This window comes from Perissodus microlepis, chromosome 16 (assembly GCF_051167445.1).
Source record: "Perissodus microlepis isolate ML-2025 ecotype Zambia chromosome 16, ASM5116744v1, whole genome shotgun sequence".
Classification (NCBI taxonomy): domain Eukaryota; kingdom Metazoa; phylum Chordata; class Actinopteri; order Cichliformes; family Cichlidae; genus Perissodus; species Perissodus microlepis.
Window position 1 is genome coordinate 22385346 of NC_140476.1, and position 26036 is coordinate 22411381.

General features: G+C 43.5%; 1 protein-coding gene across 3 annotated transcripts in view; it reads left to right on the plus strand.

Moving 5' to 3' along the window:
- Nucleotides 1–26036, plus strand: part of dachd (dachshund d) — a 93187-nt gene that overhangs the window by 41818 nt on the left and 25333 nt on the right. For 2 of the 3 annotated variants that reach the window (XM_084954726.1, XM_084954724.1), the window contains exons 2-6: nt 4852–4967; nt 11356–11508; nt 24764–24935; nt 25072–25217; nt 25373–25504. In XM_084954726.1, the coding sequence (XP_084810852.1) occupies nt 4852–4967; nt 11356–11508; nt 24764–24935; nt 25072–25217; nt 25373–25504 (719 nt within the window). Of the gene's footprint in view, nt 1–4851; nt 4968–11355; nt 11509–24763; nt 24937–25071; nt 25218–25372; nt 25505–26036 lie in introns of all 3 variants that reach the window. The other variant, XM_084954725.1, reaches the window with a different exon arrangement.

A 26036-nucleotide genomic window follows, 5' to 3' on the forward strand; every position in this document is an offset into this window, starting at 1 on the left:
TTTCCTCTTCTCTCTGCTCGCACTCAAACTCGCTGTAATCCAGCTATCTAGATCAGATAAGTGCCGTGTGGCTACCTGTGCGAGGCGTTGTTTGACAGGTGCAAGGGGGAAGCTGATTGAGATAATCCAAGAATAGGTTCAATGCAAATACAGATACAAGATGAGGGTAAGGATAGATGGATGCATGAAAAAGATGGATGAGCGAATGCATTCCCATGTATCACACGGTGACTCTGAGATTATGATCATCACAACGAATAGACTGCCAAGGTCAGCAGGAAATATAAATCATCTTTTTTTTTTTTCCTTCTTTTTCCCCGTTTTGTTGAAAGCAACATATAGCCCTGTCATTCTCGCTGGTTTTCATTTTGTCAAGTTGCTAAGCTTTCTTTGATACACGCACGCTCGATTCTCAGCTAATTTGATTGTAGATTTTAAGAAAATCTCGAGAGATGCTACGCTGCTTATTCACCCAGAGATACTCGGTTTGAGAGAACGGTCGACACTTTTGCTCAAACAGTGATTTCGATGATCAAATGTAAAATTCTTTATTACTCTTAAAGTTTAATCAACAAACAAATGTAAAATTAAAGAGCACAACTTCCTGTTCCTTCTGCGTTTGCTAGCATTACACTTCTCTTGTCCAGCAGACCAAGTTTTTTTTTAACACAACTCATTTCTCAAATTAAAGTTAAGCATCGCACTATTTTTTTTCCAGACAACAATGTTATCTGACCTGTGGGGATTTTAAATTGGCAGTAAGACAGCACAGACATGTTATTCCTATCTTTTTTTAAAAACATAGTTAACCTCTCAGGGGAGTTGTGCGCATATTTTTAAACCATTTGATTGAACTGAATTAAAAAAAACAACAAACCTCCAAAAAAACCAATGCACTCAGCATATTCAGGCCCCTGATGGGTTCAGGGCGTCTGAATTTCTGCCTGACCTGGCACTTAAAAGGTAAGAAACTGCTTTGTTTTATCAATAAGACCTTGTTTTCATGGCTGGTCACCACCCCAGCAAACCAATCAATGGGGCATGCTCTGCTATCGCTGTGAGAGAAATGAAAAATAAACCCCAGATAATCCTTCAGTTAAAAGGTTACTCAGGGCGATAAAAGCTATTTTGTTAATTTATTTACTCTCTGCACTGGAGAGATAAAGAAAAGGAACAATTAGGGAATTCTAGGTGAGAGATTTTAAAAGGGCAATGACATTGGGTTAATATTTTATAAGACCTGATTGGCAGAGACCTGGAGAGGCCTTTTGTTTACACAAGCCCCAGACGAATGATTCACTCGCTTGTTTTGGCCAACCGGGCGGAAATGGAATAAATATCTTCATCCTTAGCTTTTAGAAACGTCAAACAAAAGACTGCGATAAAAGGTTAATGGCTCAATCATAACCACCAGGAAATAATATTATGCTCTTTCTCTGCAAACTCGAGCCACTATTGACATAATCAGGTTGAATTCCTAAAGATATCCGAAGATGGGAGGAGTGGATGACTTCTGTGTGTAACTGAATCCACTAAGGGAGTGTGCTCACTTGGGCTAAACATTACATTTGTGGTTTCAATTGATTTATAACAGATCGTAATCACTGCATTAACAGCGTTCTGGGTAATAAGATCTCAGTCACTGCTTCCGTTGTCAGAAACGAGACTGATGGCGAGATGTCAGAATTTTGCCGTGAGATCAAAAAGCATCCTGATATCTCATTCGATATTATGCCTCTTATTATACCTATCACCTCGTGTTGGCTTCCTGTAAACGGGGTGAGAACGTGAATTTAATTATTGTGCTTTTATTGCATTGTAGTGCTGAAATTGGAGTCGTGTGGAGTGTATTGTTGGGCCCCGTGTAATCTGATTGCCTGCGCAGCGTAGTGTGTTGGATAGTATCAGGTTCCAGCCGACTCTGCTGGGTCAACACACGGCCGGGCCATTAAAGGAAGTCTGGTTCAGGGAAAGTTCACCAGTATTTTCTTTTCACCATAGCAGCAAAACAAGAAAAAGGGAGAGAATAGATGTGTAACATATTTGTGGCCCCAGCCCAAAGCTGGTGGGGCCTATTTTGCTTCCTTAATTGAAGCGAGAGAGATATAAGGGGGTCTGAATATCTTAAGCATAAATATAAATAAAGCATGAAATAAAATTCTTTCATGATTGACCTCTAGAACAGAAATAAAGTTGTCCAAACAAGCCCCAATTTGGAACTCAGAGGCTCTTATTTCCTGAAACGTTTCTATTTTTTAAGCAGAGAGAGAGAAAATTTAAAAATAAAAGATTAGAAAAGACAACAGCGGATAAGAAATGTAGCAAAGGTACACAAATTCCAATCATAAATCCAGTTGTGCTATCTTTTTTTCTGCAATAATGGCCTAGTTTGGAGCCGTTTCTGTGCCAGGCTATTTAGGGAATCAGCATCTGCTGCTTGATAAATAGCCTGGCTCTTTTGTTTGAGGCCAGGTTGAGTTCCTCCCTGGACCCGGCTTATTAGCCTGGATGGTTCTGACCATCACAGATCCGTATGCCTGGAAAAATGTGGCGCAAATCGTTCGGGAACATTATACACGTGCAGTCTTTGGAAACGTTGAGCAGAGGAGCCACTTCACCCCCTCTTTAATAAAGTGTTTGCCATTTCTGCAAATGTAGACGTCTACTAAGCCATAAGGAAAGGAGACAGTAGCATTAATTTTCTGACAGGCTTTCCTGTTGCTCGGAGGTTCCTCAGTTCAAAGCTCCATTTTCAGCTGGTGTATTGCTTTCATGGCTCGCTGGTGTTATTTGTGTGCAGGCTGTAGATGAAATGCTATCCCTTTAAACACACGGGACAGAATCTCTCGCAGCCTATCCAAACATTACCTTTACTTAACTGGGCCTTTGTACCCGAGTTCACATCCTTTGACATGATCTAAGGTTGATGTGACATTTTTTTGTCCATTTGAGGGTCCTCTTTTGCTTTTAGTATTGTTAGTAAAAAGCCTTTTACCCATCACATACCCTCTATTGAGGTCTTTCATAAATAATTCAGCCAGAGTACAAGTGAAAGTGATGACAGCAAAACTGTCTGCGATCTCTCCCTCTCATAAGATCAAAGAGGTGCTTCTATAGAAATAGGAATTACGTTTCCAGACGTTCCTAGGTTGAGCGGGCACTCGTTTCTCTTTCCGCCTCCCTCTTTTCTCCCTCTCCCTCCTCTCGCTTTCTGCCGCTCACTCTCCCTCTTGTTACTTCTTTCTATCACTCTCGTACTTCCCCTCCAAAGGGACACAGTTGGGTGAAGGTCTGCTTTTAGTCCTAAAACCTCCAGCGCCACTATATGAGAGAGTCAGCACATTCAGACAGATAGAGTGAGTGCACTCTATTAGCAGGAGTGAGGTAAATAAACCTCGCAAGATATGGCTGAATAAATTTCGACTGGCGTCTGAACTAAAACACACTGCGTCATTCTACAGATACCGCCTTTGGGAAATACAGTGAAATGTACTGTAACACAAACAGCCTAGTGGTTGATAAAGTCTAGAGAAAGACATTATTGTTACATTGATTGAATCTAGATTGTTCTTGCAAACACCTTTTTTTTTTCTTTTTAAAAAATGGTGTAATTCAGTCTTCATATTAATTATGACTGTTTAAGTGTGAACTAACTTTACCTGCAGGAGATGAATGAACAAAGAAATGTCTTGTACCTCAAAAGAAAAAAAAAAAAAGTATATAAAACTGATATATACATGTCACTATCCATCCAGCTTTTCTCCTGTAGTTTCAGAACACTCTGGAAACCTTTTGGTGTTTTAAAAACGAGTCAAACTCACTTCTTGATAGAGAGTGCTTGGTATCCCGGTAAAGCTTGAAATGGACTATTGTATGTGAAATAATGTATGAAGCCAATATGTCACCTGTGTCACGTCACCATAATTCATCTTCAGCTGAGACATCCAGCCCCTTGTTCATAAAGAATATACCTCTATAGAATCTCGGCCCATTACATGCTCATTGTGTTGTTGTTTTTTTCAGCCTGTAGGCTTTTCTTTGTAACTATAAGCCAGCAAAGTAGGTATTGATTGAAACTCGAAGCTGTATTAATAAGTGAATGAGTAAGATGTGTGGAAAGTCAGGGGTGTATCTGCTTTGAAGGCCTTTTCTCCTCCACAGTAAGGTGGCACAGTCATTTATCACGGCTGGATCTGTGCCCCTCGTTTGGTGTAATAAAACTCCCCCATCAGAACCGTCCAACAGGTCTGAATCACTCTGTCACACCACCTTCCAGCTAAGGCACGCATTAAATCAAGCAAGCAGAACATTTCCTAAGGCAGCCATTGCCTTTTAATTTCCTGAAGAACCTTAAAATATCATTCATTACCAGAACTACACATATTTGGTTTTTAAAAGTCTCATAAATCAATAGTGGCCTGACTGCAATAATTATAACAAGTTAACATGTAATTTCCAGGCCGAGGGCCGCGCGCTGGATTTTAGCATATGCAAACGAGGCAATTCAAATAGTGTGGGGATATTAATACGGAGGAACAGGTAACGAGGTACGGGTTATGAATTATGCATCAAAAAGTGGTTGATCTTCAATAAAGGAAATGAATTCACCGTGTAATCTAATTAGTTATGGAAGTCTATTATGTTGAGCTGCAGAAAGCAACTGTCCTTGAAAAGAAATTTATTTACAGTACATGTTAGCTCTTTGGAATGGAATTGCATTCTGGAGTGCTCCAAATGTTAACACTCCCCCACCACCGCCACCACCACAGAGCACCAGACCAGCACTACCCACACGGCCCCTCCTCCTCATTTCTCACCCGACTTCTTCCCTCTTTCTGCCCGGTGTTTCAGCTCCAGACCCGGCCGGCCTCCGAAGAGAACCCAGAGCGTGACATCACCGGAGAACCCCCACATCATGCCCCACTCAGTCCCCGGCCTCATGTCCCCCGGCATGATCCCGCCCACAGGTATGGTTTGGTCTGTATCTCTCTGTCACTGTTGCTAAGGCTCTGATTCACTCTGTCTAGGTCTCTTCCACACACACAAGCGCACGCATGCACATGCACATGCACGCTCAGCCTCCCCACGAGTGGCCTCCCCGCAGCTTGTCCTCGAAATGGCAACCAGTCCAAAGTGACACATGCATCCAACCACCAGACACCAGCCGCTCACTCGTTTACCAAAAACAGATCCTCTGCTGCCCACCCCCCCCCCTCGCCGGAAACAAAGAGGAGGAGAATAGATTGGAGTGGAGATCTTTTCTCTCAGATTATTCCAGTAGATGTTGCATTTTGCCTTGAGTGCATTCTAATTAGTGCGATTAAATCCACTCCACTGGTATATGTACATAGGCAGTGGTGATGCTAAAGCAAGCTTATCGCCACAAGAATCAACAACAACCGTTTGTGCCCTAACTTACCCCTGGGCCAAGTCTTATTGCAACTAATGCTTTTGTTCTATTTGTGGCTGGCTTCATTGTGACTGCTTTGATGTTGGTGGCTGTAAGTGCTCTGCTTTGCATATTCTGCTCTCCTTAGTGATATGTCTTTAATGATATTACGCTGTCGAAAGGAGCTTTGTGCATTCTATTTAACCGACTATTCATTTTTTTTGCACTTTTGCAAAGAGATAAAGCACCGCAGCAGATTTTCCATAGTGAACTTGAACACTTTTAATGATCCTACTGAACACATTTTAATTCTGTTTGTTTTCGTATTAGTTTAAGAGCCACCCACTTGGAAATTCACTACTAAACGCGGGTGCCGGTTCAGTGCAGGCCAGTGCTTTGTACTGTGGGAATAGGATGAGGTCACTGGCTATCTGCGCAGCAGTATAGAAGGCAAACTTAAAGGCTGAAGTGAACACAGAGAGGGACAATGATGAGAAAGACCCATGTTATTTAGTGGAACATAAAGCAACAGAAAAGCCTTTTGATATCATCCCCTTTAAGCCCAGAGGGACTCTATGATCTTGACATTTAGTCAGGGTATTCAGGGGGCAGAGATAAAGTAATTGAGGGGTTTTTTTTTTGGTCTTCTCATAACTGCCTTAAGCTTCCTAACTGTGGCGAGATGGAACTTTTTGCACCAGTTTCTGAGTCGTAATTAAACCATTTATTGTTTTGATGATAGTATTAAGCATTAAACGTCAAGGAAGTTACAGACTTTGACAGATTAGTAATTAAGTATAATTGACCACACATAAGTTAGCATCTAAGTAGGCGACTAATTGATCTCCCTGTCATGTCCAAATGTTCTGATTGATGATAAAAAACGACATTGAGAGACTGTCTTAAATAGTTACACCATCGTGTCATGTCACATTAGTTCATTTTTCAGATGAGTTAGCGCCTGCACAGAAAGACAGAATACGGGCCGACAGCTCTTCCCGAGGCTTCACCAATTCTTCGAGCTGCCCACAAAATAGCTGCGCCCTTTTTCATTTGGGCTGCGGATGAAGAGCAAACAGTACTGAAATCAAGTGTTTGGTTCACAGTAACATGTCATCCCTCTGCTGATGTTCCAAGGAGATAAGCAGCATTAACAAATATGGTAATAGTGGTTAACTATTGCTCAAACTGGCAAAAAAGTTTCATCTTGAGATCGAAGCAGGAAGTTGTTCAATTATCTCATCTCCCAGCTTTAAAGAGCAGCATGACAGGCACTTACTTAACCGTTTTACAGTTTTCTTTTTTATTTTATTTCTTTTTTTCCTTTTTTTTTTGGTGCAGCTCTTTTGAAGCGTCAGACTTAAGGTCATAGCTTTAAGTTCGGTGGCTGTATCGGTCACATGTGAGAAGTGCATGAGAACAAATGTCGTCTTCACTCAGCAGGACCAGAGAGTGGATGTGAGACACATTGTTAACATACACCAGTTCCATTTAGAAATGGACGTTTTAATGTGCTGAGTTAGTGCTTAGTTTTACACTAAAGGACATGTGTGAAGGCACACGTGTGTCTGTGTGAGTGCCTGAACGTGTGCATACTTCATGCCCCGAGGAAGGGGGTGTGGGGCGGGGGTTTACGCTGGAGCCTTTCCAGTTGCTGATGCATTACAGGCAGATTGGCCCCCAAATCGGATTATTTGCTGTGGACTGACACCACACTGAGATGACATCTCCTTTAAATAGAAGAGGTGGCCTCCACTCACACTCTGGCCACTACTTAAGCAGCAGTTTCAATATAATTCATTTATGTCCTGGATATGGCTTCAATCTTTTGAATAACGCAAGAGTACTGCATTTACCATTAGAGAAATGAATGTCACCTACATCTTACCGAGGTGCATCCTGTACTTTGCTGATAAAAAAAAAACAACAACAATATTTCCTAATGCCTCCTGGCATTGCCTCGCTTTAAGAGCGACGCAGAGAGTTGCTTCTTCTTCTCACGAGTGCTGTAAGAGGAAACATACAGTAATATTTATCCTCTTTCAGTGTACAATTAGCACGTCATCCCCTGCTGCAGAGTGGATCATCTAATCCATCGCCACTTCAAGCTGCTTTAAAATAGATCCAGTATGCGCCAGGTAATTTAGTGTCAGTTCTTTGTGCCTCTGCCCCTCCTCTTTGAGTCCGCCGCTTGTCATAAGGTTAGCACGCTCTGTAATTGATACTAAATTTGTCATGATGTGGATAGCACAGTTCAAGTGGTTTAGTGTACCTAAGAGTCGCGTTGTTCCCCTCCCCAGTTTGTCATTGCTGTGCTGCCACCAGTCCATGCATAAAATTAGGCGGCCATGCTCATTGACATGGAGTGTCTCTTCCCTATTTATCCTGCTTGCCCGATAAATAACCAGTGTTTTCATTGTTGCCCATGGTGCAGTACCTAACAGAGAGGAGAACAGAAACACAGCAGATAAGCTCTTGTTTTTTGTTTGGTTTTTTTTTTTGTAGGGGGGGGGGGAGTTGCAATCACTGCAAGAGAAAGTCGTAAAAGTCGGTCTTTTGTGTACTGATGCGAAGTTAATCTGATTTTAATTTAATTATAAGAGTTAGTTGCGGAGGGCACAGGCATTGGGGTGTTTGTTGTAAGAATGTTCTGACATTGGCGCAGGTATGGGGCAGCTAGCATGTTAATTAATGATGAAGATCCTGACAATATGCAGAGGCATGACAGCGTTAAGCCAGTCGGCTGCTGCTTCCTTTGCATATTAATAGATCCTTCATTATTATTTAATATGACAGCTGCTCCAAGGGCTACCATCAGACCTTGTCTCTGTTATTTGCTGTTTTGTGCTCCCCATGTGACAGTACCATGCTATTCTCTATTTGTTGAAATGTTCCCCCCTTTCTGTTTCCTCGCTGGTGCGACTCTCAACATGCGACCGTGATGCGCTGTTAGTTTTGTGCTCTGGAGGATTCGGACTCGCCGGCGTGTCTATACGAGAAAAGTGTCTGAATCTAAAGGTGACTTTGAAGGACTATATGAGGCTGGATTGTTTTGTTTGCATAGTAATGAATGCAGATTAGCACCGAGTGGGATTGGTCCTGTTGACGTTTAGACTTCTAGTGGCTTAATAGACTTGTTGTTGGGCGCCAACATCTCCCTGGCTTCCTTATTACACGCGCTGTATTGAGGTGTGCGTTGTGTGGATATGACAATTGATCCGGCGAAATGAAGCAATTATCAGAACAAAGATTTCGATTTATGGAGTGTGTCACTTAGTCAAAGACAGGGGTGGATGTTGCGGGCGAATGATAAATGAAAAATGGAAAAGTGATCATTCCATCCGTTTCACAATGGTACGAATCAATTTCCTAGCCTTTATTTTCTCGCTAAACGTTTGATCAAAACTCATCACCTCCTACTTTCCGTTTCCTTTTTGCTTTAGTGGCTCTACAGTTTAGTCGACTAAAGAAAAAAATTATATTATATATATGTGTTGAGGACAGATAGGCTGCAGTGCAATAAACCACCGTATTCCTACAAGTTAGAGAGCATCAAAAAGCTCCATTGCTGCACTCCTTTTAGCAGCACCTGATTTGTGGGGGGAATTTATCACACAAACAGCCCAGAGGTGATTTCAATATTTACTCGGCAGTCTGTTCTGCATACGTCTCATTTGGAAAACAGTTGACTCTTGCCCATTATACACAAATGAAGGCTGACCTTCAGACTGGGCAGAGGCCACATTCATTATGTGGAGAAGTATCACCTTCTTATGAGGCAATGGCTTTTTTCCCCCCTCCTCCTGCCCAGCCTATGCATATGGAACAGCAGCCAGGGCCCACTGCAAACGAGAGGGCCCTCGCTGACATGATGTATACTGTACGTCAATATGGTACTGATGTATTTTAAGATGCAAACAAGGCTTTAAATTATATGCACCTCCATGTCAGAGGCTCAGAGTGACTCTCACCATCTGCCTATCAGCTGGGGATGAGAGGAAAGGGTGTCCAGGCCGGTATGCTCTTGTGTGCGTGTTTGTCAGTGTGTGTGTGTCTGTTAGCACTTGCATGTGCTGGCATGTATCTATTAGAGCCACGTGTTTGATTTCTACCTCTCCTTGTACTTGTGTCTCCCCTCAAATGCATGGCTAATAGCTGCTTTGAGTCCCATCACGGAGACGTGACAGCTTAGCGATGATAAACGGAGACGCCGCTTTGTTCTGCGTCAAACGTAAGGCAAACCTGCATATCAAGTACAAGCAGCACCCAGTGAAAGGGCAGGTGATATACCGTATTGTGGATATGAGTGATTCCAGTAATAGGTACATATCTTTTTCTCGCCATGCATCTTTGATTTTGTTGCTGGGGCTGGCGAGAAGAGTCGTGGGACTCTCCTGAGACACGCCAAGCCCAGAGGAGCTTTAGCACTATCTGTCCCTGCTGTTTGAGACCAGCCTCATGAATAAAGATTTCAGTCACGTTCAATACACCAGAACCCTGGAACTACCACAATGACAGACCAGTGCTTTATGATCTCTGCAGTGTGCTCAGCATATGTATGGCTGTAATATTAGACCTACTATGTCAATCACATCAAGTTCATTTTCATTAAAGTGGATGACCACGTCTAAACTTGCTATTTCGGGATGTATTTTGAGATTGCAGAGGGGATTCAGTGATGTCAGTGTTCATGTAGTTTAACAAAGCAGCTAACTTTGGCCTCAAGTAAATCCATGTAAAATTCTCAAATGCATTCAAATTCAGTTCAATTCAATTCAGTCCAGGTTTATTTATTTAGCGCCAAATCACAACAACAGTCACCTCTCAAAGCGCTTTATATTGCAAGGTAAAGACTCTACAATAATACAGAGAAACCCCAACAATCAGATGAGCCTCTATGAGCCAGCACTTGGTGACAGTGGGAAGGAAAAAACAGGAAGGAACCTCATGCAGAACCAGGCTCACAGAGGGGCAGCCATCTACCACAACTGGTTGGCTGGTTCTCTCTTGAGAAGCGTACGAAACAACCCATATCATCTCCGTACAAAAAACCAGTATGAATATTTGAGTATATTTGAGCCAAGCTCACTGCCACTTTTGACCTGTTGCCTCATCAGTTTCGTACTTCTGCAGACCACAGAACATTTTGAAATAAGAGATGATACAAAAGTTCACATATTGCTTCCTTCTTCATTCCTTAGTTAATTTTCACTCATGGCCCTTTAACTATTAAACTTCCTGGTCTGTCTATAGGATTCCATTGTGCCCGATGACTCGCCTTGACAGTGAGAAGAGCCCTCTTATTATGAGGCACGACAATGTATTGCTGTAAGAAACACGAGCAGCACTGTGAGGTATTATTCAGGTCGATTAGCTCTGATGAATGCATTAGACGGTATCACTGAAGTACCCTCCACAATAAGATTCAGAAGACGCAGCTCAGCACCTATATCTGTTCACTTTAACCCGCTTTACTTAATGTTTAATGCCTGCCCCCCCTCCCCCGCCGCTGTGTCACACTGCATCACTATTCCTCATTCACTATTATAAGCTGTACACACAAAGTGCTTGCATCATGCGCTGTTATCTTGACTGCATCTTTTTCCATCAAGGTACAAATACATCAATACACAGCGGCGAGGAATGCCAGTCTCTGAAACATTCATAAAAATCATATGCTGCCACACACACGGGGATCCATCTCATCAGCATGATAACCCGCTGTGAAGATATCCCCTGTCAGAAGATGAAAAACAAAGTCGTGATCTCGCAGGAGCTTATTCCCCATAGTGTATAAAATTATTCATTGTTTTATTATTTCAAAAGTCTCCCCCCTGTTTTCTTTTTCCTTCATTTTTTTATTTGCCAAGGAGGCTTTTTGAAAGGTTTCGCAGGTGCAGTGGCTCAGCCACAGCAGACATGTAGCGGTCTGTAAGCGCACTGTCTCCTCTGCCTCTTCTCTCCAGGCCTGACAGCAGCGGCGGCAGCAGCTGCCAACGCAGCCATCGCAGAGGCCATGAAGGTCAAGAAGATCAAGCTGGAGGCAATGAGCAGCTACCACGGCAACGCCAACCACCACGGGGCCGACGGAGAGAATGGAGACCTCAGCTCCAGTGTCGGTGAGGATGCCCTTCATACACGCACACACTGTCACAAATACATCTCGCATTAGTGGAAAAAAAATGCAAGCCGCACACAAACACATGCGAAGACCTGCACACTTGCCACCGTTTCAGCACAGGCTCAAAGAACTCATATCTGTTCCAAGACTGCACAATTATCTGTTTAAAAAAAATAGACAGAAAATGTCCAGAGAGGCAGGGTATTATACACATCTCAATCCTTGGCCGTATAAAACGAGAATCAACACATATTAGGGGGAAAAAATGCAGACTGGTTATTAAACAAGTTCCATTTTTGTCAGGGTTGTCAGTAAGTTTGAGCAAATTTGCTTTGATTTGCAGGAGTGAAAGCTTATGCGGTTCCATGCATTGTTCCAAAGGTACCCCAGCAGGCAAAAAAACAATGCTGGCAATCAAACCCTTCATTCTCTCTTTACATGTATCCTGCCTCCTTTCTTTCCAGCCGAGGCTAAAAAGTCCAAAATAACAATAATTCCAGAACAGGTTTAGACTGAAATATGTCAAAGAAGAAGGTCGTTTCTACACCTCGTCATTAAAGCAGACACACTGTTCCTTGTGTCAATGGATCTTTGTCAAAAGTAATAAAAAGGTTATACACACACAGAGGCACACAGACACACAGCTTGCCTTAAACCGAAGACTCGCACGGTGTTCTTTCATGAGATGCTCTTTCCACTGTGCTGCTGCCTTCTCAAAGTTTATAAAGCAATAAACTATTGATTTTAGTTATTTTGTATGCACTGGGAATGCCTGCTTTAGTAATGTAAGTCATGTTTTTCCGAAAGTGTTTTATGTTGAAAGAAAAAAAAACAACTCCTAATAGCTAAGTGAAACTGTGAACACAGTTTCCCAAAGCTATCAGCTTTTAACAAGGTCTAATTGAATTGCTGTGAGAGCTCTGGTTTTTCACTATGTGCCATTTCAATTAATTATTAGCCCTAAAATGCAGAAGGATTTTTTGCAATATCACACACGAGCACTTAGTGTATTAAAGAGAATGATAATGTATGTTAGCGCGGATTCATGAGCCCGTTCCGAATTATAAACCAAGTGTAATCCCCGTAGCTTTGCCTGCTAAATTGAGGTTTTGATTCACTTACTGTAATAAATGGCTTGACTCCTGAACACATTTCGACAATAATACTTGACACCATGGAGCTTGTGGCGTGCGAGATGAAAACAGGATGTGTTTCTAAGCAGATTTAACAATGCGAAATGCATAAAGTGTGAGGTCATCACTCCGAGAGAATGGAGTGTGTAAAAAAAAAAAAAAAAGGAGAGAGAGAATACGAGCCTGCGAGGTCACGGAAATAAAGATAAATGTGAGTACTACCAGCAAGGCTGTGGCAATGGAGCTAATAAGAAACTGTTTTATCTTTTTACAATTTAAATTGTAACCTTGAGCCCACAGCCAGCCACACAGGCTCCCGGTAGAATCATAATTCTGGCAAGGGGGAGCAGTTCTAGGTGTGGGTGCATGGGCCACAGCATTAGCTCTCTGAGTGAAATATATGGCAGTGACGCCTCTCGGCCCCATCCACAATCAATTGGATTCTTTTCCTTTAATATTTACTCGCAGCGATGAGATGCTCGTCTGCATGGTGATGAACAGTCTGCCACTGGCGTTTGAAGGTGACCTGTCAGTGAGTATGGACAAATCTCTCGCTCGCAGAAATGTAGAAAATAAATCATTAGGGGCAGGCAGTCAGACAGGGGCCCCTCTCTCTCCCTCACTCTCCTCGGATTTAAATCAGCTCAGATTTATGATTTGAATTAATGCTTCGTTTGGTCAAAGGAATGGTCGCAGAGACAAATGATGTTTGGTACTGAAACCATCCTAATATTGATTACTGGGTGTCGCAGCAATCTCTTGTTTATATCAAGCACTCTCCTGTGACAGGGTGGCCAGCAGGAGTCATCCTGATAATACGCTGGAGATATATGGCCCGCTCTGCACTGCAGAGCCATGAAACACAAGCTAGCAGCATGTTGTCTTCTTCATAGCCCCAGACTTTGCTTCACATGTTTTATTTTTAATGAAGGCATTTTGGGATTCCACAGTTGCGAGACTTAACAAGGAAGCCTGATTACAGATTTTACTTCAGATTCCATAAAGTGGCTCGCTCTGGTTTGATTTATGAGCTTTTTTTTTTTTTTTTTTTTTGAAGTGCGAATCCCTAATATATCCAGCTCTTGAGCCTATTATCCAATAGCTATCGAGACGTATAAATCAGTTGACTGATGTAGCAGAGGGGGAAATGCATTTGGCTGTGGCTTTTGTTGGGACTGGACTGACTGTTGTTCAGAGTGCTGACTGGGGAATGACTTCATGCTGTTTTTAAACAGACTCAGACCACAGCTGCTCTGAGGAAATGGACTGGCGTTTTATAATCAACCGGCTTAAACTAAGACCCACACAAACGGATGTGTTTACTTACACAAATTATGTTACCAGCCACGATAGGAATTGATATGATAATGAGCATCCTTCTGATAATACCACTAAGGACATAGATCCATTTAATCAGAAAAGAGCCACTACATCAACCCGTGGAGGGGAAAAGAAAAAGAAAAAAAGCCTCCTCGGGCTAAAATACAGAATACAGGTGCCTCATCTCAGTGTTTGTCTGAAGCAGTTCTTGTATTGTGAAGCGCTTAAAGCAAAGCACAGCAGAGCCAGCCAGTGAAGGACACTCTGTACTGTTTGTAGAGTTGGATTGCCCGCCGCTGTCTTTGTGTTGATGTAAATTGAACAGGCTAATGTTTCTCCCTCACATTAAATATTCATCACAATTAGACCTTCCTGTTTGCATCAATGTTATTAATTATAAGGAAAAAAACAGCCAGTTCAACTCTCTGCCAAAATAACCAAACATCCTGAGTGAGAGATGGAGAGAAGGAAATAGATATGTATGAAGAAGAGGAGGCAGGAGAGAAGGTTAAAAAAGATACGGAGATGAAATGACATCAAAATGTAAAGAGAGGCAGGATGGTGTGTGTGCGTGTGTGGGGTCTTTCTTTGATTTTCCCTCGCACTCTTTAGTTGGGCAGAGGGAGAGCTCTCAAAGCACAATGTGGATTGTTCCTGCGCCTCTCAGGAAATGCCACAATTACAGATCACAGACCAAGCAAAACACGTGTGGCGCTTGGCCTTGAGGGGGATAAACAGCCCGCCATTCCCTCCCAGTGCATTGACCCCAGCCACAACCTTCATTACTGGGAGAAAAAATATTGTCAGCTGCCCACTAACAAACACCTGCCAATTCCAAGAGAAGGAATTGGGTTTGTTTTTTTTTCCAGTTACAGAAAGGGGAAAAAAAGTGTTTCTCGGAGCTTCAAAAAGAACCAACAAAAAAAACAGGTTGAGACGATAAGGCAGGGGTTTCACCCTTTGTCCTCTTTTCTCTGTCTCACTTACTTCTCTGTCTTTCACCCTCTGTCTCTCTTTGGCCACTGGGTGCTGCCCTGCCACTCATCTGACTCCTCACCACACAACTCTAATGGAGCTGAAATCCTGTTTGTAATTAGATATGGGAATTCCACTGTCATCAGCCAGATGATGCCACGACATGCCAGCTAAACAACAGCGCGGCGGTAGAAGGAGAAGACACAACTGTCACTGCTAACTTAATCTCCAAAAAAAAAAAAAAATCTCTTCCGAGTCCGCACTGTAACATCGCAGCGAAGCTTTAAAAGGAGCGATGCATGAAAACCTGAAAACCCTTTGTCTCAACATCTGTGGCTTCGGTCCAGGCTGCCTGCGCCCAACAGGGGCGGGTGGGGGAGTGGAAAGCCTCATGCTAGTCTGAAGTTTGGACGGGTGGTGACAGGTACCTGGAGTCTTGCCTGACTGAGTGAGGAGTTGAGGGAAAGAGGTTCTGGGTGAGATGATGAGGAAGCATCATTCTCTCTTTCCAGGGTCATCAGGCTAATTTCTGCAAGCCCTACCCTCACGCTTGCATGTTTGCATGCGTGCGCGCGCGCGTGTGTCTGCGTGCGTATGTGTGTGTGTGAGAGAGAGAGAGAGGAAGAGGGGGCCTTGGCCCCTGAGAGCGCTCTGTGAGGAGACCACAGCTGTACACTCCCAGCAGCTAATTGGTCCTTATCTAGCTGTCCCATTCATCTTCATTTTTTACCAATTACTGAGCATTATCTGTGTTCTCAGTTGGGTATGGGACTTAATCCTTTTTGGTTAAGCTGGTGCTACAGCTTGCAAATTTCAAATGGAGGAAGGGTGGGTTGGTGGGTGGTGTATTTGGATGTGGTCGGGGAGGTGGGAGGGGCAAAAGTCGCAGCAAAAAACAAACTCCGAAACTTCCCATCATCCCTCACGGGCGAGAAGCAATCAATAAACAATGACATCACATGAAGGGGAAAGGGGGTGGGGAGAAAAAAATGGAAGGGATCAATTATTGGCGTTATAATTCAAGTCCTTGTTTGCAAACGTTGCAGCCGCATTGATTAGGCTGTTCTTGTTGCACTCGCCATTATTGACTTGTTAAGGCCATATTTTCTCATCATCAGTGGTTTTACCTTTTGCACGCACGGATAACAGCGCTTTTAGGGTGGGCGGGGTCATTAATTATTTAGCATGTATTTATTTTAAAGCGCGGCGAGTGAGAAAAAAAAATCACCGTGTTTACGCCACAAACAACACAAAGTATAGTACATTGCTCATCCAGAAGGTACATCAAGACGCCGCAGTCTGGGGCAGTTAGCCTTAATTTTCTGAGATCAATGCATAACTAGACTCCTCTCTATATGGGGTCCGTGCTTGGCCATGTTGCAGAGCTGAGTGGAGTCAGGCTTGAGACCATGCACTAATTACTGGAGTGTTCACTGCTCTGTTGGATAGCATTTGTGCAATTTTGGAACATATAAGAGAGTCAGTGCGCTTTGCGATAAGCCGCTAAATAAGACATTAAGACGACAGCGCGTGTGAGTGGAGAAATGATAGTCGTCGAATGTGAGCCGAACACGGGGCTAAAATGGGTAGAGGTGACGTGCACCCGGGCGTATATTTACTGGACATACAGGCATGCGTGTCAGCACACACAGACAAAGCCACGCACACAAAAGCAGGACCCATATAGAGAGACACTGCTCTTGCACTTTGATAGGGATCTGTTTGGTCACATTCTCTGTGCCAGCTGTCAGCCCAGCTCCACTGCTGCGATTTAATTAGTCTGTTTATGTCCTTTCTAATAATAAAGCTCTCTGGGTGGAAGGACACGTCCAACTAGCTAACTACGCGCTCCAACCTGCTAGCTGCATTAGTGCTGGTGGCCCAGCGCAGCTGAATGTGGGCCATGATGGAGGATGGTGGCAACTTCCTGCACCTCTCCTCTAGAACAGTGGCCCTCAGGCTCAGATCTAGTATCACCCCCTACTCAATCCTAACCTTAACCATTAGGGGATAAAGCACATACTGACCTGATATGAGTGTCTAGGGGCAACTTCATCCATCTTCCTCTCTAGCTCTCTTGTGGGAGCCTTTGTCAGCCAAAGCTCTTTGGAGAGACTAGATTGTAGCCATAGGCTGAATGGAATTCATTTCACGAACATATCATAACACCTCTTTTTACAGCGGCAGGTTATTGTCTTGACTAATTTATGCAATTCAACATTTTATTTGGGTTTTCTCCCCATCTTCTTATATCAAGGGTCCTTCTCCGGACAAAACAGGATTTCTTTGACCTGCCAGCGTTGGGCAAACGGGGGCTAGTGGTGGTAAGTGAGCGAGACAGAGAGTGGCAGAACAGACAGGCAGCCTTCCAGTCTGAGTGAAGAGCTTGATGGGTCTCTGTCGCTCTCTTGGGCTTTGGCCCTCACCATCTCTCTATTAGGCTGCCAGGCTCATGGGAGCCAGGTGACAGATAAGTGAAGAACGACACACACATTTTAATAGACATTTCAAAAGATAAACCTGATAATCATTTCTCTTTTTAATGAAGTCTAATGTCCTCGTTCTAATTCCGGTTGCGTCGGCTGTTAAGCATCAGCGTAACACTTGAATATGCATGATTGGGAAATTGTGAGGCGCACCGATGTAGCCACAAAACACACAAACGCAGACAACGGCAGAAATAGATTACAATAACAGGGGGAATTGATTAAACATTATTTCCGTAATGATCCATATCAAGTTCTATCATCTTTGAGTGGCAGCGGAGTTGCGGCGCTACGGAGAGGAAGAGGCGGCGGCACTCGACAAAGCGTCATGGAAATATTTGTTTGATTGTCTCTTGCGGTTAGCTCACAATAGCAGGAGCAGAGCTATAAAAAAACAACTGACCAGTCGAGTTGTCATCCCTCATCAACATTAGGCCTCATTCCTCATTAATTGGATAGATTAATTTGGAGCGCTTTGATGCCGGGGTGATGCATGTGTTTGGCTGTCCCCTCCTCACTATTCTCTGTCAGGTTGAATTTAGCCAGGGAAGGGGCTGACCTTTGAAAGTGAAGAGATCAACACAATTTGAAAAGACAATGTCACTTGCTGTAAATGTGATACGTGTAATAAATGACATTCAACCTTTCGGTGATGATGAGCTTTCGCAGGTCGGAGCGATGTGAAATATACGTGGTGTGTGATTGCGTCGGATGCGGAGCCGTTTTCACATGCACAGTTAAGATGGCGCAGCGTTAGAGCCTGGATATCATGCGCTCTCATTTCCCCGTGATTATGTCTAAGAGGAAACATTAACATAGAGTAATGATATTACTGTGTGTACACAATAACAGTAATGGCAGCGCGGTGATGACAACAGCGAAATGGCGTTCTCTTTGCACTGTAAAAATGTAGCATTGCCCGGGAAGGATTTAAAAAAGCGTTTCGTGACAGAAAAGAAAGTTGGTCGTGTTCCGCAAAAGCACTTTTTTTCCCCTTTTTCTTCTTCTTCTTCTCTCAATTATGATATGGGAACCCTCATCCAAATAGAGCTATCAGCCTTCCTGAGCCCAGACATCTTCACCATCACAAAGCCTCTCCTCTGGGACCAAGATAAAGACGGAGCGTGTGAGCAAGTTCAAACAACGTAAAGGAATTTCACAATCAGCACGCCCTTCACAGGGTGAACAAACAAAGGAAGGCGTTTCTTGATAAATGATATTTAGAATCTCCAGACAAATAATCAAACAAATATATATCTATGTATATTTTAACATGTTGTCCTCTGCCTCACTGAACTGCATTTCAAGGAAACCTCGCGCGGACAAAGGTTGAGCGTTACTGATTTTCTCTCTCTCGAGAGGTGCTTGTCATGGAGGAAGTGAGAGCGCAGGAGGTAGTGATGCTAATTTTGTAATTAAAACAGATGATCCGATGACCACATGCAAACCGATCCCTCCCTACCACCACCACCATCCACCCCTCCACCCCTCAAACCCCATCCCGGCTAAATTGATATGATGGCAGAGTGGGTCGTGATTGATAACACTCGTCAATATATTTCATTTCAGGAGCCTTAGTCAAATGACAACTGGTTGTCATTGACTGAAAGCAATCTTTTTAAAAGGGGGAGCCTTTGCTAAGTATCAGATGAAAATGATTCCTCTGTCTGCTTGGGTGTCACTGTCTGTAGGAGCTTTATTGATTGGGCTTGAATATATTGCAGCCGCAGTAGTAACAGCTGCTAGTAATATCTCTCCTCTCCTTCGCCTCTCCTCTTCTGCTCGCAGCACTTTCCGTGCCACCGCTTATTGTGAGTGATCCAGCGTCGGAGCTCCTGCGCCGATTCCGCAGCGATCCTCGGAGTGACGTGTGGCAAATGTGAAGTGAGCCTGGTTCCGACCCAAATTAGAGAATGCTTCCCGTGTCCTAATGTGTCCTGAAGGCCTGGCTGTCTTGGCCAACCGCACACACACGCGCGCACAAACATACTCCCGCGCATGACTGCGTTAACTAAAACCCACTATTGTGTTGCCCGCCCCGCACACTCTGTGTTATCAAGCACAAGGATGTTGGCATTGGTTGGTAAAGGTCATTTACTGTAATGAGATTTGCCACATGCAAGCATATGGCTTGATTATTGCCCTGTTCGTTAACATTTTCAGCAAAGAGACAAATAGACAGCTAAAATGAGGGGGGGGGGGACTAGCACAGGTGGGGCGGTGGCGAAACGTGTTCAGCACCCCCCACCACCACCACCTAAAAGATAGCGAGAATTTCTTCCACAACAGATCTGTCACGGAGATGATTGATCTTCCAATTTTCATAAGGAATGCGCACTATTAGAGCCGAGGATTTAAATTATCCTATAAAAGTTGCCTGCCTTAGATTTTTATGCGCTTAATGGACAAACACCTCTGTCTGTCTCCTTGATAATTTCTACCACATGTTACACTCCAGCGGTTTGGGTTTGGAAAGCAATTATGTTACCTCATGAAAGCAGAAATGTTTTCTTATCATGTTTTCTTTCTTTTTTTTTTTGTTACATTTCGTGATTTAGTTCATCAAAAAGTCTATGCCCACCTCAGTTGCGCGTCTTTGCCTTGGCACGTCGAGCGTATTTTGTCTGCTGATGCGTTAATAGCTTGTTATTCATCCAATCGTTACAGCTCTTGGAATGTAAAGCATTTTTTTCCCCCGCATGTGTTTATATGTTCGGCTGCCTTTTCGCCGGCGTGTAACTTTACACAATTATCCATACTGCATCATTGTCTGAGCGTGCGGCCATGTGTTTTCATGTTTACCTCTCTTTGTTGCTGCAAGATGTATTCGTTTTATGTCCCCGTTTGCAGTGTGCGTGCATGTGTGTAGGCATACGTGAGTGGACAGCAGGTATTTAACAAAGACAAGATGTTTGCTTTATTATCAGCATTAACTACGTAAACACAAAAAGCTTCAAAGTTTCATTCAATGACACTGAAGGGCTGTGGGTGGCTACATCAAAGCTCGAAACCTTCCCCTCTCCCCCATTTTAATGAGAAACAGGACTCACCAGCCTTGACTGAACCTGCCATCTGTGTGTGTGTGTGTGTTTTCTTGTTTGCCTGTGTGTATATGAATGTGGGACTAGCAAGCACATGGAAGCATGCACTTGTGTAGTCTAAAGTGGCACCACAATTCTAGACGACTTATTTATGGAGGCTGTGTCTTATGTTTGATCTGATGCATACACCCCCCCCGGTCCACCTCCTCCGTGGCAGGACTTCCTTTTCCCCCCCTTTTTAAAAAAAAGGAGATTAACAGTTATAGTAAAGACGACTAGCTGATTAGTGCTATGGAGACCTCTAAATGTCTCGCCGCGTGACAGACACTTTTTCATGAGCCATTCATTTCCTTTTGGGACCGGTGTGCAAATCCTTGATACGACCACAACAAAGACTCTCCTTGTGCGCGCCACCGTCTTTACCTTTGTCGGAGAAATGCATACACAACATGGGGGCATTTTTACAAGCGCAATTAAGAGGGAAAACGGAGATTGTTTTTGCGGCGGCGAGCTGCGTATGGATTGTGCACTGAGTCAGTCCATTTAGCAGCTTTGACTGGAATGGCCCTGCTCAGTTTGACAGATCAGAAGAGGGGAGGAAAAAATATCTCAACACCATGAAAACCAAAGGCTTAGCAGTGAGCAAATCAGCCCTTTGTCTTGTTCAATTCAAATCAAAGGATAACCAGGAATGTTTGTTTGACAACAGCATTTACAATGCATTGTTCTGAAGCCCAGAGTCTCCCAAACAAAGACAGATAGGCTTTAAACAAGTCATTTAATTAGCACCGGATCCCCAGCTTTGGCTGCGCCAACCAATTATACATTCCTGAGGCATGTGCAGGTCCTATTTCACAGGAGTGAGAGGCAGATCCTCTCCAGCCCTGTCTCTTACAGTACATCTCTCCCCTTCCATTTAAGAGAAGGTAAATAGCCCAGACAGACAGCTTCATTAGCCAGCGTCTGAAGAGCGCGGGGCCGATTGTCGCTTAAATAGTGCGCTTTTACTGCAGGCCCAGCCAGCGACCTCTGATCAATTACAGCTGACATTATTGTTTGTCGGGAGCTTTTTTCCTGGACAGAGGGAGTAAAAAACGAGATCAGGCCTGAGCTTTGGCTGGAAATGTAATCTTCCCCCTCTCTTTGGTTCTTTCGCTCCACAAACAATAAATCATTCAGTTGAAGAGATAATAAAGTGCCAAGTAGGAGCTAGTTTAATTTTTGTCAGGGGAAATCTGTCCACAACAGAGTTAAGGGTAAGGGGCCCGGCTGTTTTCTCATCCCATTTTCAATGACAATGGCTTAGCTCCTCTCCTCTTATTTTCCTCCGTAGGGTTAGATGGCCAAAAAGGCTGAAGTTCTGTGTCGATGAGGATTAACTGCGGCACGAATCACCAAAATAAATCACTGCTGGCGTTTTAATCATTTTTTTAAATCGTTCAACAGTCAATCAATCCATTTTTTCCCACTTTTTTTCAAATCTTTTTTTTTAATAAGTAACAAACCTGCCATTAGCCGTGAGGTTTGATTCTGATGTAACAGGTTTTTAATCATGTTGCTACCAAGGGCTGTTTTAATTCATTCAATTCATCCTCCGCGATTCAGATCTTTGCTTATCCATGCGTGAACTCCCAAGCACTGCACGACATAATAGCTGAGCTGTTTATATTGGTATTAAGTGATTTGTAGTTTTAATGATGGTAAATAGGAGTTCACCTTTGCAGGTCCCTCAGGCTTACTTCAGGTAAATTACTCCAAATGCATTGTCTGCCCTTCAGGAAAGAGAGAGGTGGTGGTTGGGAGGGGGCTTGTGGGAATTCACCTCTCATCAGGTCTGAACTTCTATTTCAGAGATAAACAGAAAACTGACAAATATGTTTCTAACAGTTTGCCCACTGGAATATCTTCACAATATCACAGCGATTAATGAGTCTCTTCATTCTGGTTTTTGAAAAGGACAAAAAAAGAAGCAAAAATCTCTGTTTATTATTACCTACGTAAAAAAAATTGTAGCAATTATTCATAGTCCTTTCATTTAAATGAGAATAAAAATTAAGAAAATGAGAAGAAATTGCATATGAATGCGATGAAAACACTCTAACTGTCTTGTGAAAATGCCAGATTCCTTGAATAAATGCATATCCTCCTCACCTGGCTCCTTTCAGCCATAAATAAAAGGATTTGGTGCACCCTTGTTGGCCTGTGGCACATTCCCCTACAGTGGCCTGAATGGGTCTTTATGGGAGAAACATCGCTTTAGGATGGGGTGACAAGAAAGGGGCTGGACGGGCACTGAAAGCGAGACTAATACCCCCTTAGAGCGAACAGAGGTCCTGTGTTTCCGCGCCAGCCTGTCAGTCAGGTGGAGACACATCAATGAAATTCACATACCATCAAGAGAAAGATATGACAGGAAGATAAGTGGCGGTATGTTACTAACAAAGAGCAGACCTGCGTTGTTTTAAGTGACTTTTCACCTCTTTTTCATACTTTATTGATATGGTGAAAATCTACCTTTATGTGTGTGTAGCTGCGTTTGATTGAATGGGCGTAATAGAGACACCTCAAAGGCAGAATAAGTCTCTTCACTCTGGCCCTTGAGTGGCCTTGAAAGGCTGATAGGTAGCCTAGACCTCTCCATGTTGTCCTACAGTAAGTACCCCCGCAATCAGGCCCTCTGTGGTGTTTTTTAATTGAGCTTAGCCTGCTGAGTGGTAATTGATTCAGTCTGAGCTTCAGCAGAGGCGCTGATACAAGGTGCTGCTTGGCTTCCGCCTTTCTTTAATCTCCCCTGCTTTATATTGTTTGGGAATACTTGCCACTGAGAAACTGCATGCCACCTTTCTTATGGAAATCAATGCTTCTTTTAGAAGGAGGGGAATGACAGAGAGGAGTACTTCTCATGTCCTTTCATTTTCAACCAGTGTCCTTCTCTTTAGAGGCTTCGCCATGCAGATCTCCTTGCCCTTTGGCTACTGATGTTTTGTCAAAAAAAGAAGAGTGGAGTTGTTTTGTGGATAGCTTTCTGTAGTGTGCTATCTTTTTTTCTTCCCCTCCTTTTTCTCCACACAGCTTTCTTTTTTTTCTTTTTTACCTTGAACCGGGCTGCCAAGAAAGACAGAAAAAAAAGGAGTTAAAAAAAAAATCTACAGAGAGGCTCGATCAGATCCAATAGTGTCTATGAGGTTTTCTTTAAAGCATTTGAGGAAAAGCATCTGAGTGGCGGAGGAATGAGACCAAACTGTTCCCAGTCACTTTTGATCCTGCCAGTTCAAAGTCCCTGTAGAGCGCGGGCGGGGGGAAGGAGGGGGGGTGCCATGGCTGGGGAGGGGAGGGGGATACAGACACCTAGCTTTGACCCTCTGTCTGTGCTCATGTCCTTTGAAAGTTGGCTTGTTTTCATTAAGCCATTCAGAAGCGCAGTTCAGGGCCACTATTTGACTAGCTACAACCCCCCCTCCACCGCACCCCACCCGCAGTATCTTTATTAGACTTTCTTTACATTTTCTCGCTGCTAATGTCTTCAATTTCCCCAATTAGGCGTCTACTGCCAGACAGCAATTGAATAATTTAGAACATTTGTAAGATATCTCTGATGTTGTAATGGAATAATTTGTGTGTTCGTATAGAGAAAAAAACCCTGAAAATCACATTATTGGGTGAGCTGAATGCGACCTACTCTTTTTTTTTAGTCTCATTCTCTTCTTCTCTTTGTCTCTTGGTCTGCACTGTCGGCGGCTATAATTAGCCTAAAGTCATTGCCGTACTGTAGCCTAGCGCTACTTGTTTGTCATTAGCGCGTTTAACTAGTCATTTGGGTAATGACTTTCAAGATTGCCCTTGTTTTTACCGAGATATTTTTTTATATGTAAATATTGAGAGAATTTCCATAATTTGCCCCTTTTTATTCATCATAGAATAATTGATGCATATTTATTGCAGTGTAAACTTTGGTCTTTGAATGACTGTGTGTATAGTTATCGTCCCCATTTTCTTTATTATTATTGCAGTAGTATCTATTATTAACACGTGCTGTAAAACATTTATGTGTATTATGTTAACATGGAAAGATACCCGAGACGTGATTAATCTGAATTATTCCTTTCTTTTCCTGGCGCATGGCTCTGTAAAGCTTTAGTGTTATTGGACACCAATTTTAAAGGGGATCTCAGTGGTGGGAATTACTGATTGCTGAATTAACACCAGCAGGTTCTGAGTTTTCAGCCAAGTTTCCCCTGTGGGTAGCTCACTCATAATATGCATCATTGAGTAACCAACGACCTCTTCGTGTGTCTCAGGCCTGGAACTCCCCTTCATGATGATGCCACACCCTCTGATCCCAGTCAGCCTGCCCCCAGCCTCTGTCACTATGGCAATGAGCCAGATGAACCACCTCAGCACCATTGCAAATATGGCCGCCGCAGCACAGGGCCAAAGTCTGCCCTCCAGAATGGTCACCTCTGTTATAAAGGTAAATTTTTAAAAGAGAAAGCAAGCAATGTCATAATAACAGCTGGCTGCTGTAAACACAGTTCCCTCTTTCTCGTGGCATAACACTCGAGCCTGCGCTGGATATTTATTTTGCATGTGTGGTTTTGTGGCTGTTGGGGTTGCAGGAACGTTTGCCGGACAGTCCCTCCCCTGCTCCTTCCTTAGAAGACCACAGGAGGCCAGGCAGTCACCCATCGTCCCACCGCAGCAGCAGTGTGTCCAGCTCCCCAGCCCACACAGAAAGCTCCTCAGACAGGATACGTACGTATTATATATTGCTTCACAGCACATTTACTAACACAAATAAAGAAAAAATAAAGAAAAAAAAACCTCTAAAGGGCTTTACAGATTGTACAGATGGAAGATTTAAGCTCCTGTCTAGCTAATAATGTTTTTTTTCTGATTTTTTTATGCAGCCGCACACCACAATGGTCTCTCCATGAACCAAGCCTTGCTTGGCCTGTCACCCAACATCGCACCGGGACCTAAAGAGGGAGACCTGGCCCATGACATGAGCCATGAAGCAAAGAGGATGCACGCTGATAAAGGTGAGTCAAGTCTCAGCCCCGTTCTGTTCAGTTCTATGTATGTACTGCCGATTCATAACAACAGTTGCTTCAAGGCACTTTCTATTGTACACAATTAAAAGGACAACCCCAACAATCAGACAATCCCCCTATGAGAGGCACTTAGCAACAGTGGGAAGGAAAACCTCCTTTTTAACAGGAAGAGAGCTCCAGCAGAATTAGGATCAGGGAGGGGAAGCCATCTGCCATGACCATGGGAGACAAGACCAAACACACACTATAGTTGTACAGTAGTGGCGTATAAACAGGGGAGGAGTGAAAAGAGGTGAGTGCAGAAAACTAGTCCACCAGGAGCTTGAGAGCTGGTTCAACAGGAGAGGGGCCTGAGAGCTGAAGGCTCTGCCTCTCATTCTAAGATTTCTTGTTAGAAAGATTTTTTTGGGAGAATGTTAGGCTACGTTCACACTGCAGCGAAAGCGCATCAAATCCGACTTTTTTGACCCTATGCGACCCATATCCGATCATGGTATGACAGTGTGAAGGGCACAAATCC